This window comes from Motacilla alba, chromosome 6 (genome assembly GCF_015832195.1).
Source record: "Motacilla alba alba isolate MOTALB_02 chromosome 6, Motacilla_alba_V1.0_pri, whole genome shotgun sequence".
Taxonomy (NCBI): domain Eukaryota; kingdom Metazoa; phylum Chordata; class Aves; order Passeriformes; family Motacillidae; genus Motacilla; species Motacilla alba.
This window is the reverse complement of record NC_052021.1, coordinates 2864677-2877117: the sequence shown is the minus strand read 5'-3', so window position 1 is coordinate 2877117 and position 12441 is coordinate 2864677. Positions and strand designations below refer to the sequence as shown.

The 12441-nt window shown below is 57.7% G+C and overlaps 2 protein-coding genes across 4 annotated transcripts in view; one reads left to right on the top strand and one right to left on the bottom strand.

The window, feature by feature from the left end:
* The window catches only part of LOC119702545 (protein ecdysoneless homolog), a 118026-nt gene that overhangs the window by 83089 nt on the left and 22496 nt on the right, over positions 1–12441 (top strand). The gene's annotated exons all lie outside the window — the stretch shown is intronic.
* LOC119702812 (C-type lectin domain family 2 member B-like) lies at positions 4146–7257 on the bottom strand. 3 transcript variants are annotated; one of them, XM_038141441.1, is made up of 6 exons: positions 6922–7257; positions 5487–5703; positions 5009–5107; positions 4725–4906; positions 4424–4548; positions 4146–4333 (listed from the first exon to the last, which is right to left on the bottom strand). In XM_038141441.1, exons 2-6 carry the CDS (start codon positions 5632–5634, stop codon positions 4219–4221), a joined length of 669 nt encoding a protein of 222 aa, XP_037997369.1. In that variant the 5' UTR covers positions 5635–5703; positions 6922–7257; the 3' UTR covers positions 4146–4218. The 3 variants fall into 3 exon arrangements, with proteins under 3 accessions (XP_037997369.1, XP_037997370.1, XP_037997368.1); XM_038141442.1 differs by lacking the exon at positions 6922–7257 and adding an exon at positions 6382–6430 and having other exon boundaries at positions 5487–5792; XM_038141440.1 differs by lacking the exon at positions 6922–7257 and having other exon boundaries at positions 4424–4524; positions 5487–5649.

Genomic DNA, 12441 nt, shown 5'->3' with positions numbered 1-12441 from the left:
ATAGCTAATATTAGTACTATTAAACTATATGCAATCTTACAAAACAAAACCACCATCAATTTTCTCTTACTAGCACATAAACATAATTATAAAATTTTAAAAGATTATATTACATAAACTGATCTAACCACTCTGTCCATCCACAAACATCTTCAAAAATGAAAAGTTTAACAAATTAAATTAAAACAAACAATAAATCCTTATTAAACAATTTTTTTAAAAAAATATACCTTAACTAAAAAAAAGTTTACAAAATAAATTTTGAAATATTAGTTACATAACAACAGTATAAGTAATAGTACCTTATATGCTTCACTATATACAAGAAATAATAAATAAGAGAACCAAAAAAGTTTTTACAGCACAAAAAAGAAAGAAAGACGTGAGAAATGGATTTGTAAAGAATTCTCAAAACCTGCCAAAGCTCACACAGCCCTGCACCTCTGTTTGCAGGCACTGAGATAGGGCGTGGTGGCTTAGGAAGGCCACGGAGCAGAGATGACATTGCTGAGAGAGAGATTGTTTGAACGAGTTTCAAAATACGGCCCTGCAAAGAGACCAGGTGCTGTAGAGAATTGGAACCGTGAAAGATGCACTGAAACAGAGCCTCGTGAGGTACAAACGGAGGTGACTGGCGTTAGAAGTAACAGTAGTGCTGTGTGGCAAAAGTTTTCAGCTAAGAGGCTGAAAAACATTTCTAAGATATTGTAACCAGGAAAGAAGCTAGCTTTTACCAGAATAACATTGACTCTTCCATCTCCCAGCTCGCACTCTTCATCGACACTGATAATAAATCAAATCCTTTAAAACACCTCCATGTTACCCTGTCAATGCAGAATTTAAAAACCCCACCGAGTATCCCCTGCCGTGCCTGTGGAGACACCTCTGTGTCCCGGCGGCTGCTCCAGAGCCCTGCTGGGCCCGGCCCGGCCTTTGGCAGCGCGGCCTCTGCGGCCTCCCCTGGGGCCGGGCCGAGCCGCCAGCGCCGCGGGGAGGAGCGACGGAGGGAGCTCGCTTTGGGCTCACTGGACGATGGACGCGCTGGCCCGGAGCCCGAGCGGTCGGGAGAGAGCCTGGGCGGGATGCAAGGCAGCAAAGGATGATTTGCCAGGGCCCATGAGTCACAGCGGCTCAGCCAGCCCCGCGGGGACGGGACTTTGTTAGACTTGCTGTTTCTAAATAGGGGTAGACTGTTGGACTGCTTGGGCTCCAGCAGGCCTTTGGCACTGTGTGCCACAGCTCACTGCTGGAAAAGCTGCAGCCCAGGGCTGGGACAGGAGCACTCTGTGCTGGGCTCAGCCCTGGCTGCATGGCCGGGCCAGAGAGTGCTGGTGAGGGTGCTGCAGCCAGCTGGGGCCAGGCACCAGGGCTGTCCCTCAGGCTCTTTGCTGGGGCCAGCCCTGTGCCCACCTGGGCCCACGGATTTATGGACATCCAAGCAGCTCAGCAGTTCTCTGACTGCCTCCTCCTGGATCACAGGGGGCCCATTCTGCTCCCTGACACCATCCCCCAGCCCAGGAGGACACTTGGCCTGAGGACAAGCTGTGTTCCCACTAAAGGCTGAGGCAAAGAAGGCCTTGAGCACCTCTGCCTTCTCCTCATCTGCAATTACTGAGTTCCCTCCTGCAGTTCCTGCATCCAAAAGGGAACAAAAGCTGCTCTTACCCTTCCTTTTACCATTATTTGTAAAAACATTTTTTATTATCCTTTACAAAAGTTGCCAATTTAAGTTCAAAGTAAGCTTTGGCCTCCCCAATTTTTTTTTCCTGCATATCCTAGCAACCCCCTTAAAAACTTCCTGGATGACCTGACCCTCCTTCCAAAGATGGTACAACCTCCTTTTCTTCCTGAATTCCTTCCAAACGTCATTGCCCATCTGGGCTGGATGTCTGCCTTGCTGACTCATCTTTGGGCACACAGGGACCATCTGTTCCTGTGCCCTCAAGGTCTCTGTTTTGCAGCGTGCCCACCTTTCCTGGACTCCTTTGTTTTCAAGGGCTGCTTCCCAAGGAACTCTCTGAATAAGTCTCCTCAAAAGGCTACTGTCTGTCTGCTCTCTGTTCTCTGCACTCTCTCAGGGCCTCTTATAATCGGCCGCTACTCAGTGAATGAGGAAGCACAACGCTGGTCCTGCCTGACTCACAGACCCTTAATACAGCTGGTTTTTGTCACACGACGGCAGTGTTTACTACTGGTGCAGTATTTTTAGAATATTTCATACCAATCTCTGAATTTTATTCCCTTCACATCTCCCAGCCTTTCCCATGACAGTTTTTACCCAGCACTGAGCCCTGACGGTGCCTCAGGGCAGCTCTTTTAATGTTACCAGGTGGAGGAGAGCAGGTGGGGCAGCTTTTTATTCTGGTTATTTTATTCTCTCACTCTTATTGCAGCAGCACCTCCCTGTGCCTCGGGGCAGCTCCTTCAGAGACCCGGGGCCCGTGTCCAGAGGCGCTGCTGCAGCCAGGGGAGGGGCAGGGCAAGACACATCACAACGCTGGCAGTGCTCAGGGTCTGTCAGCTTTGCAGGTCAGGCAGATCAAATGAATCCCAATTGTCAGTGATTTCCACCACCTGCTATTTCTGCCCTCTTTTCCTGCAGGGATTTGACAGCTCCTGGTTTCCTGCCACAGAGCTGGAAAGCAAAATGCCCGCCTGCCCCATGGCCATCCCCGCTGCCTTCCACCGCTCCAGCCTTGTCCCTCTTTCTCTGCCCTTTCCTTGGCACCACTTTCTCCCTGCTCCTCTCCCTGCCAGCCGGCAGCAAAGACATTTCACCCGCTGGCAGCAGCTGCCTCCTCTCCCTCGCTCCCATTTTGCCCACTCGGAGCTCCTGGAGCCGCCTGCCCGCGGAGCCGGAGCCGCCGTGGGGCCGGGAATGGTGCAGGGAATGATGGCAGGGATTCTTGGGCTGGGCCGGGCCAGGTGCCCGGGGCCAGCAGAAGCGCTCTGTGCCTCTCCTGCTGCCCCGGGGCAGGCAACAGAACACAGCAGCAAAGGCTCGGGGCTCTCCAGAAAGGCAGCCAGAGATCTCTCACCCATCCTGGGCAGAACAGGTCCGGACTGGGGAAATTAAATTTCATTGAATTTATTATCAAACAAATGAAAGCAACTGAATGAGAAGTACCAAAATTCCTAAAAATGCACCTTCCCCACACTGATCTCTCCTTCCTGGGCTCCACTTTATCCCCTATTCCATCCCTCCCTCCCTTCTCCCCACACCGGGGCACAGAGGGATGGGGTGTTCTGGTTTGAAGGACAGGTGTCTGCTAAGGAAGGCAGGAGCCTCCCTGGCAATGGAAAATGTTTACCCCCTCCCTCCGAATTATTGTAATTGTGAAATTAAGGAGCTCTCATAGAGATCCTTCATTAGTATAAAAATCACCCCTCAGTCCCGCACGCTCTCCATTGCTGCAGCAGCTCCATCCAGCCCCAGCGCAGCGCGGGCCCCGCGCAGGCGCACACCCAGCCCCGGCCCGGCCCGGCCGCAGCGCTCGCCCCTCGCTGCAGTTCCGGGCGCGGCCGGCAGGGGCGCTGGCGGCAGCCGGGGCTGGGCAGGGCAGGGAGAGGCGAGCGCAGGGTCCCGGGCAGCGAGCAGGGGGACAGGGCCCTCGGGCACCACGGGGGACAGGAAGGGCCCGTGCGGGGCTGCTCGCACAGGCACAGCCTCGCCCCACGGCAGGAGAAGCGCCTCTGGGCCGGGTTATGGCCAAGGGCAGGGAATTCCCTTCCCCAAGCAGCAGCTCCGACCGTCCCTCCTCCAAGGACGACAAAGAGGCAGCAGCTGACAGAGCCTTGCTCACAGTCAGGTGCCTGATGATCAATGTGGGATTCCTCCTCACCATGTGTCAGCACCTCTTCTTCCCCTTCCATGGACTGTCCAAAAGTGTCACATTAAAACCAGTGTGTGATGATTTCCAAGAGGCCAGGGCGATTTGGATTTCCCATTTGCGCTGATTGTCATGAGGGCAGTGCACTCCCTGCAGGCAGCATGGGTGGCAGGATGGATTGCAGAGACGTTTCCTTTGCAGCCCCAGCCCAGCGCTGGCTCTGGGGATGGACAGGCACTGAGGTCACCCTGAGAGGCAGTGCAGCTGAGGCACAGGGTGGCAGTGCAGCTGAGGCACAGGGTGCAGCTGAGGAAGGACATTCCTGGGCTGGGCTGAGAGGGGAAGCTGGCACTGCCCAGCGTGGAGAAGGTCCTTTCTGCAGCCCCCGTCACAGGGGAGCTTGGGCCTTGTTGCAGACATACGGCCGCGGATTTGAGCAGTTCCCACTCCTGAATCCATCGTCAGCCAGGTACGCGCACTCGGCATCGCCAAAGACAGGAACCCTGCAGGGAGGAGCAGAGGCAGCGCTGGCTGCCAGGGGAACACCTTGTGCCCCTGTCCGGCCAGGCCCTGCCCGGCTCCCCGGCACTCACCGGCAGCTGTAGCTGCTGCCGTCCCCCCAGTGCAGGCGCTGGCCCCGTCTGCGCAGCCCGAGCCAGTAATCGCCGTTCCCGCGGAGGCGGAAGAGCAAATCCTGCCCGGGAGAGAGGAGTGGCAGCTGCCCCGGCCCCTCGGGGGTACACGTGCCCGGGGCTGCCCCCGCACGCCGGGGCTCCTTCCCTGCAAGGCCCCGGCCCGGGGCTGCACCCCCAGCCCTACGAGCCCCGAGCCCGGCCCAGGAGCACCCCCAGGCTGCCCTCAGCCAGCCCGCACCGCCCGCAGCCCCTCACTCACCATGGCCCCCTCATCCTTGGCAATGGCCAGGGAGGCGTTCAGCCCGGAGCAGCGCTCCTGACCCTGCTCCCAGGTGCCGTAATCCCTTGAGAAGTAGTAGCAGACCCCCTTGTGCCCAACCCAGTCAAAGGGACAGCCCAGAACACACTGTGGAGTGGCAGCTGTCACTGGAGCCTGCGGAGCTGCAGGGGCAAGAGGAGAAGGTCTGAGCATTGCCCTCTGCAGGGAGCAGGGAGCCCGCTCTGCCCCGAGGGGCTGGGCCCAGGCTGCTGCCCCTGCCTTACCTGCCAGCACAGCCAAGGCCACCAGCAGAGCCAGCAGCAGCAGGAGCAGCAGCAGGATCAGCAGCGCCGTGCCCACGGGATGGCGCCTGAGCCGTTCACCTGGAGCAGGAAAGAGCTGCTGGCTGCCAGAAGCAGAGCCGGCCCTGCAATCTGCTCAGCCCCTGCCCAGGGAGCACAGCAGGGAGCCCTCAGCCAGTGTGGCCCTCGCTCAGCTGGCAGCCAGAGAGCCCAGAGCCTGGGCACGGCCAGGGACACAGTTCTGGCCACAGCCAGGGACACAGCTGTGGGCACAGGCTGCAGCAGGAGAGCTGCACAGCCTTGGGGGCAGCTGGGGCTCTTGCTGCCAGCCACTGATGGGGCCCAGCAGAGCACCAGGCCTCCTCCACACCTCGGAAAACAGCCACACACCTGCCAGCCCTGGCCTTGGGAGGGGACACTGGCCCCTCCCTAGAGGCCACAGGGGTGGCTCTGCACTCACCCAGGAATCTTCTGAGTGTATTCCCTGTTGCTGATCTGTTCTCCGGGGGCTCATTCACCATCTCATGAATGGAGCGGACTTCACTCTCCTCCAGCTCACAGCCGCCATCTCTCTGCCTGGAACAATCAGCACCTTGCTCCCGACCCATCCAGGAGCGCCGGCAAAGCCTTTGGGAGCTCGGCCTCGGGAGCAGCTTTACAGCGGCGCTGGTGGCACCCTGCAAGGGACACGATGAGCGGTCAGTGCTGCTGCCGGCCCTGCGGGAGCCCGAGGCTCGGCAGGGCGGTGGCAGCTCCGGCTGCGCTGTCGCCGCTGCCCAGAGTTGCGGCAGCAGCAGCGGCGGAGCCAAGCGCAGCCTCCGGGAGCTCGGCTGTGCCCGCAGCCCCGGCCCCTGGGGCTCTGCAGCCGCTGCAGCCCCAGCTCCGTGCCGGGACAGGCGCTGACAGCGCCTGCGAGCTGCCGCCTGCTGCTGGCCCAGGGCAGCTGCGGCTCGGAGTCCGCCTGCCCAGGGCCGAGAAGCAGCAGCCCCGGGCTGCTGACCATCGTGCCCCGCATTCCCTGCCCCGCCGCCTTGCAGCGCGGCCACCCCGGGCGCCGGCACGGCCGCTGGGGCTCCCTGCCTGCGAGCACGGGGCGCCTCCTGGCACAGAGGGCAGAGAAGCCTCGGCCCCGGAGCCCGCAGGATGCGGCGCTTGCTGCCCGCGCTCGGCGCCTGCAGCGCTTTGGGCTCCGAGGCGCGTTCAGGTTCGTGCCGTGCCAGCCCCGAGCCGGGCACGGACACCTCCCGCCCGCCCGAGCAGCGGCCCCGAGCCCGCTGCCGCACGACCGGGAAGCGTCCCGGGCACGGAGCAGCCGCCTCCGTCCCGGCGAGAGCAGCCGGCGGGAGCCATCGCTGCCGCGGCACCGGCTCGGCCCCGGCCATCCGGGCACGGGGGACACCGCGGGCAGCCACTTTTTCCACTGTTGTGGCCGGAATAGCTGCTAGTAAAGTCCAGGGTGAGGAAGAAAAAGGGCTTCTGCGTGCCATCCACAGATGTTTCATTCAGCCACCTGGTAAGATGTTCAGGTCGCAGACACACACACACACGGAGCGTCCAGGTTACTCTGTCCCGTGGGGCCAGGGGTGCCCCTGGTCTCGGGGCCGTACAAAGGTAAGGGCCAATCGGGGAACAGGGAGCAGTGTCTCAGGGACACGGGAACAGACCTAGGAACAGGGGAAGGAGCCAGTGGTGTCTTAACAGCTTTTTGACGGAAGCTTCTTGCGTCTGTCCAACTCAAGGGATGCCGCCCAGAGTCTCCATACTGCGCAATTTTAGTGCAGGGGGGACACGGGGGCACCGGCACAAGGAACTCGCCAGAACCCCCCCGCCCCTCACCGCGGCCCCTCCGCCCGCAGCGAGCCCCGAGCTGGGGCAGCGCCGACCGCGGGTCCCACCTGGGCTGGAGCCGCTCCGAGCTCCGCCGCCGCCTCGCCGGGCTCCGGGTGCCGCCGCCGCTCCGCTCCCGGCCCGACACAGCGGGCACGGCCGCTGCCGCCGCAGATTGGAGCCGATCTGATCAAGCAGTGGGCAGGAACACAGCCAGCCGCGGCTCGGAGGCGCAGCGTGGCTGCCCAGCTCCCCGACCCCACCGCGGTCCCCTCTCCCCGGCGCTCCCCGCTGCCTTCTGCGGCCTCGGTTGTTTCACCATTCTGGGGCCTCGCAGCGCGCACCGCTGCCAGCCCGGATGCGGGGGTCAGAACCCAAATCCCTTTGGATTAGCTGAGCGCGATGCAAACCCACCCCGGGTGTGGCGGGCGCCGCCCCTCGCTGCCGCCGGCGCTCTCCCCGCTCCCGGGGCTCGGCTGTGCCCGGCGCGGCGGCTCCGGCTGCCCCCGGGCCACCTCCCTGCCCCCCGGGGCATCTGCCCGAAGGGCTCTGCCTGCCCCTGCTTACTGAAACCGCACGCTCCCTGTGTTAGAATGCCGTAAAAACGCGTGGAAATGCTCCTTTAGAGTTCATCTTGTGTTTTTCATGAACTCTGATTTCTCTGAGAATTGTTACTGGAGGGATACAAAGCGGTAAAGGCAGTGCCTGACTGTTATTGTTATTGTTATTGTTATTATTATGTGCAGCACAGCACAATCAAATTCCTTTACCAGAAATGCTGATAACATTTACCACATGGTATTACACGAAATACAATCTCAAGAAGCTCCCGGTTTGTTGGACACTCAGCCAAATTCTAAATTCTTGTTTCTTTCCATACAGTTGCACTTTAAAAAGTCATAGGAAATGTATGGTTCCTTAAAATTTGCGGCTACCGTGAGTTTTTCTCAATGTTAAAACACACTGGATCAATGTACATGTCACATTTTTCTAATGCCTGGCTGGACCTGCTTGGAAAATGGCCAACAAACCCAGATGTTTTCTGCCTCAAAACTCTCTTCAAGCCTCTTTGGCTTGGCAATTTGACCCTCTGACAATAGGACAGCTGGATCTGTTTTTAAAGGGAGCTTGGACACCTTTCCTGGGAATGGCTCTCCAGGTCCTCTCTGAAACGAGGTTGGTCAGCTGCTGCAGGCTCTGGGTGATGGTGCAGTGTTTAAGACATTGATAATCATCCGATTTCACACTGAATGTGTTATTAATTACATGTATTATCTGACTCACTCTTGATTGCTGTCAGGTTCTTGTTTCACTGCATGAATTGTTTTGTTTTGATGTTCCCTTCATGTTCACAGCAGGAGACATGCATTTTATTTGTAAAACCAAAAGAAAGAGAATTGGCTCCTAAAGAATGTCTGAACAATGCAACGTTTATACTAAAAGCATTTGTAAAGGCTTTTCTGCAAGTGTCCCAGTGAGGGTGGCAGTGCCAAACCTCTCTGGTTCCCTGCCTCAGGCGAGGGTGGTGAAAAGGAAAAGGAGCGGGTTCCATGGAGCCACCCGGAAAGAGCTTTAACAAAGGCTGAGAAACAACAAACGTGGAGAGGCCGTGCACAATACGAGGGGCAGGACCCAAAGACCCCAAACAAAGGGGAAGCAACAATCTGTCCACTCAGGGGTGGAACATTCTAGAACTGGAACCATACGGGGGAAACAAGCAAGCACTGGGGAGCAGAACTTGGGCAGCTTAACATGAAAACACCCAAGGCTGATGGGGAACTCTCAGGCTGGGCCTGACTTAAACAAAGGATTCCCAGGGCTTGAAACCAATGGCTGGCTCTTTTGGGGTAAAATCCAGCTGTTTCTGGTCACAGCTGGGCCAATCCCACACATGAGGATCTCCAGCTGAGTGTGCCATGGCAGGGCCTGGCTGTTTATGAACTGAGGGAGAAGTGTGCCTGTGTTTTATCAGCAGCAGGTTTCAAGGGGTCACCTGCTCACCTGATCAGACATGGATCGCCTCCGAGACAGCGAGGCCCAGGGAGAAGAGAGGTGACCTTGTCACCACCCAGCCTTGGTGGCCAGGACAGGGACAGAGGCAGGACTGCCAGCACATGGCTGTGCCTGGAGACCTGGAGAGGCAGCTTGGCCACAGAGGCCTTCTGTCCTACAGCATTACCACCCTGACATTGTGTTCTACCAGCCCTCTTCAGCTCTGCCCTGCTCAGGCTTCCAGACAGACATTCAGTGATGCCAAGGTCAACATTCCCAGCTGCTGGACTTCTCCTGCCCAGGCAGCACGACCCCTGAGTGCCAGCCATGGGGACTTCAGAACTATGGTCGTTTGTTTCCATTCCCTAACAGACACTGGACATTATCTTTCTGTCCTCCCATGCTGCAACACCCTTGTCAGTGACATGACTGTACTTGAGAATGCAAAATTGGAGTATTTTGTTGACTATAACCTGTCTTTCATGTGTCCTATCCTGGAGCTAATAGATAACCAGTAATAACATTAAAAAGGCAGTAATCTCACAGAAACAAACTGTTTTAACATCAGAATGCATAAGCTTTTTTTTAACAAAAAGAAAGGGGAATTGTTACATATAGGTAGAAGTCCTATAAAAGAAAAGCCTTATAATATCACAGTTTAGGCCTGCTGATTGGGCTGGGTGCAGCTCACAGCTGGGCTGTTAATTGTCATTAAAGAGAATCAGAGGAATGAGAATCAGTCTGCAGAACAATCTATTTTCTGTAAAGAAAAACACGTTCACATCTGCAGAAACAAGAAATCTGTCCCATGGGAATCAGTGAAGAATCTATGTAAACTGACCAAAAACAGAGAGGTTTAGTGGAAATGGAAAATGCCATTTGCTGACCAATGAACTGTCAGAGTATTTTTAGCCAGCTGGATCTAACACGGTGCCAGCTGATAATCCTGTAAGATCTGAGCTGTGCAACAAAGATGAGCCTTTTCCGGATGAAGAATCAGAGTCCCGGCTGTTTGTACTGCGACAAATCAAGGGGGACTTTTCCTCAGTTTAGCCTCCTAAAATGAGGGGAAATGCAGTTCCCTCCTCAATTTCCCTCAATTCAGACCATTCTGGGGGCTTTGGGACATCGTTTTCATCTGTGAAGCTCCCTTCAAATGGAGGCTCCCCCTCGATGGAACTCTTACAGTGCCTCCCTCGGCGGCCTCAGCGCAGGGGGGACACGGGGACACCGGCACAAGGAACCCGCCAGAACCCCCCCGCCCCTCACCGCGGCCCCTCCGCCCGCAGCGAGCCCCGAGCTGGGGCAGCGCCGACCGCGGGTCCCACCTGGGCTGGAGCCGCCTCCGAGCTCCGCCGCCGCCTCGCCGGGCTCCGGGTGCCGCCGCCGCTCCGCTCCCGGCCCGACACAGCGGGCACGGAGCCCCAGGATAGAGAAACTGCCTGGAGCGGGAGGGATTTGGCCCTTTGAGCAATCAGCGTGCCGGGAAAGCAGCGAGGAGCGACGGAGAGAAGGGAGGAGGGGAGGAGTCAGATCGAGACTTTTTCCGGAAAAAAAAAACCGTTGTAAGAAAAAGGGCACCACCCTGTTGCAGCTGCTGAAGAACCGCAGCCCCGGGGAAGCCGCTTCCGGCGCTCTCAGCAGTGAATTCCCGCAGGGATTCTTGGGCTGGGCCGGGCCAGGTGCCCGGGGCTAGCAGAAGCGCTCTGTGCCTCTCCTGCTGCCCCTGGGCAGGCAACAGAACACAGCAGCAAAGGCTCGAGGATGGGCAAAGACCAGGGAGAGATCACTCACCGGTCACCGGAATAAGGGACACGACTCAGGAGAATTCTTTGAATTTATTCTGGCACAAAGCATGGCAAGAGAGCGAGAGGTGAAGCAGCAGGGTTCCAGCCTGGGAAGCAGGACTGTGCCCTCGGCCCCTGGCAGCTGCAGCAGGGCGATAAAGGATCCCCGGGCCCGAGCAGCGGCTCTGCCCCACCATGGGGATGTGTCCCGAGCCCACGCTCCGGGCCGGGCTCGCAGGGCCGAGCGCGGAGCGGGCGCTGAGCTGCTCCATGGAGCTCCCAGCGCTGCTGGGCGCGGCGGGCGCGGCACAGGCAGTGCCGGGCGTGCGGCGGCATTGCTCGGTGCCTGCCGGCGTTTGCCATCCCCAGCGAGAGCCTGAGGCCAGCCCGGCAGCGCCAGCTCAGCCTCACCGCTCCAGTTCAATCGCTGCAGGAATTAAACCAAGGGCAAACTCCCTCTTGTCGCCACTCCAAAGCCTCCAATCCAGGGCAGAACGGAGGTTCCCTCTCCATTTACATCTCCGAAAAAGATGCATAATGAGCATCTCCCCTCAACTGAATCCCGAATAAAAAGTGAATCAAGGGGGATTTGCCTCAATTTAACCTCCTAAACTGAGAGGAATTGCAGTTCTCCTCTTCAATCTCCTTCTCGAAAGACCATTCTGGGGGCTTTTGGACATCTTTTTCATCTGTGAAGGTCCCTTGAAATGGAGGCTCCCCCTCGGTGGAACTCTTACAGTGGCACATCGAGAGGTTCCTCTCAAGGGAAGCCCTTTCAGACCAGGCACAGCGGTGTTTGCCCTCAGCCTGAACCTGAAGATGATGAAAATGGGGCTCTTTCCCTCCATTCAAGCAGCAGCATAAAGGGTTTCTCCTTCCATTTCAACATGAAAATCATGGAAAGCAGTGACTGCCCGCCAAGTGAGGCACCCATAATGAAGGAAAAAAGTGAGCTTTCCTTCAACTGAGACCCTTCAAATCCCAGGTGAAGGGGGATCCTCCCCAGTCCAAACACAATTACAGAAAAGCTTTTCCCTCTCTGTTTAAATCCCTTTTCTCCTCGTAACCCCCTTTCTTGGGGGCACTGTGGACGGACTGGGGGCACTTCCCCCTCCTCACTGGTCACCCCTGGGGCTGCTGCACCTTGCAGAGTGCTGAGCAGCTCCCTCCCAGTTCCCTGCCAGTATCCCTCTTCCTGGCAAGCCCCGGCAGGGATGGGGAGAGCGCTGGGCAGGAGCTGGGAGCACGATTCCTTCCCAGGGCTCCCGAGATCCCTCCCAGGGCTCCTTCTCGCTCACTGCCGCTGCTCCCACTCTCCCTCCCGGTTCCCTCCTGGCATTCCCTGTGCTCCCAGTTCCCTCCCAGTGCTCCCGGGATCTCTCCCAGTGCTCCCAGCGGCAAAGCCCCGGGGGCTCAGCGTGGTCTGCTCTGGAAGAGGCGAGGCTCGAGCTGTCAGAGGGAAAACCCGGCTGGAAAAGCATTCCCTGCAGAGGAAGGTGTCTCCCCTCTCTGCGCACAGAGGCAGCTCAGTCTCCGCTGGTGACTCCAAAGGCTCAAGCTCCGAGTGCGAGTGCCCGGAATGGGCTCGGCCCCACTTCCCAGCGCCCTGCTCAGCCCTCGCACGGCTGAGGGGCAGCGCAGATTAAATCATTCGTGCTCCGGGGCACTGCTTTAGCTCTGAGCTACACACTGTCACACGGAACAAATCCCTGAACCGGGATGGGTTTCTCCTGCTGGCCCAGGAAGAGAAGGAGAAATCTGACAGGAATATTCTCCATCATTCTGCCCGGGCTTGGTCAAACGCTCCGG

What these genes read in the sequence shown, in the direction of transcription:
- LOC119702812 (XM_038141441.1), bottom strand. Translation starts at nt 5,634, where the DNA reads ATGGGTCGGGAGCAAGGTGCTGATTGTTCCAGGCAGAGAGATGGCGGC. An exon ending in GGCCTTGGCTGTGCTGGCAG is followed by an intron (nt 4,907 to 5,008) that starts GTAAGGCAGGGG and finishes TTGCCCCTGCAG; the next exon opens with CTCCGCAGGCTCCAGTGACA. An exon ending in CCAAGGATGAGGGGGCCATG is followed by an intron (nt 4,549 to 4,724) that starts GTGAGTGAGGGG and finishes GGGCCGGGGCAG; the next exon opens with CTGCCACTCCTCTCTCCCGG.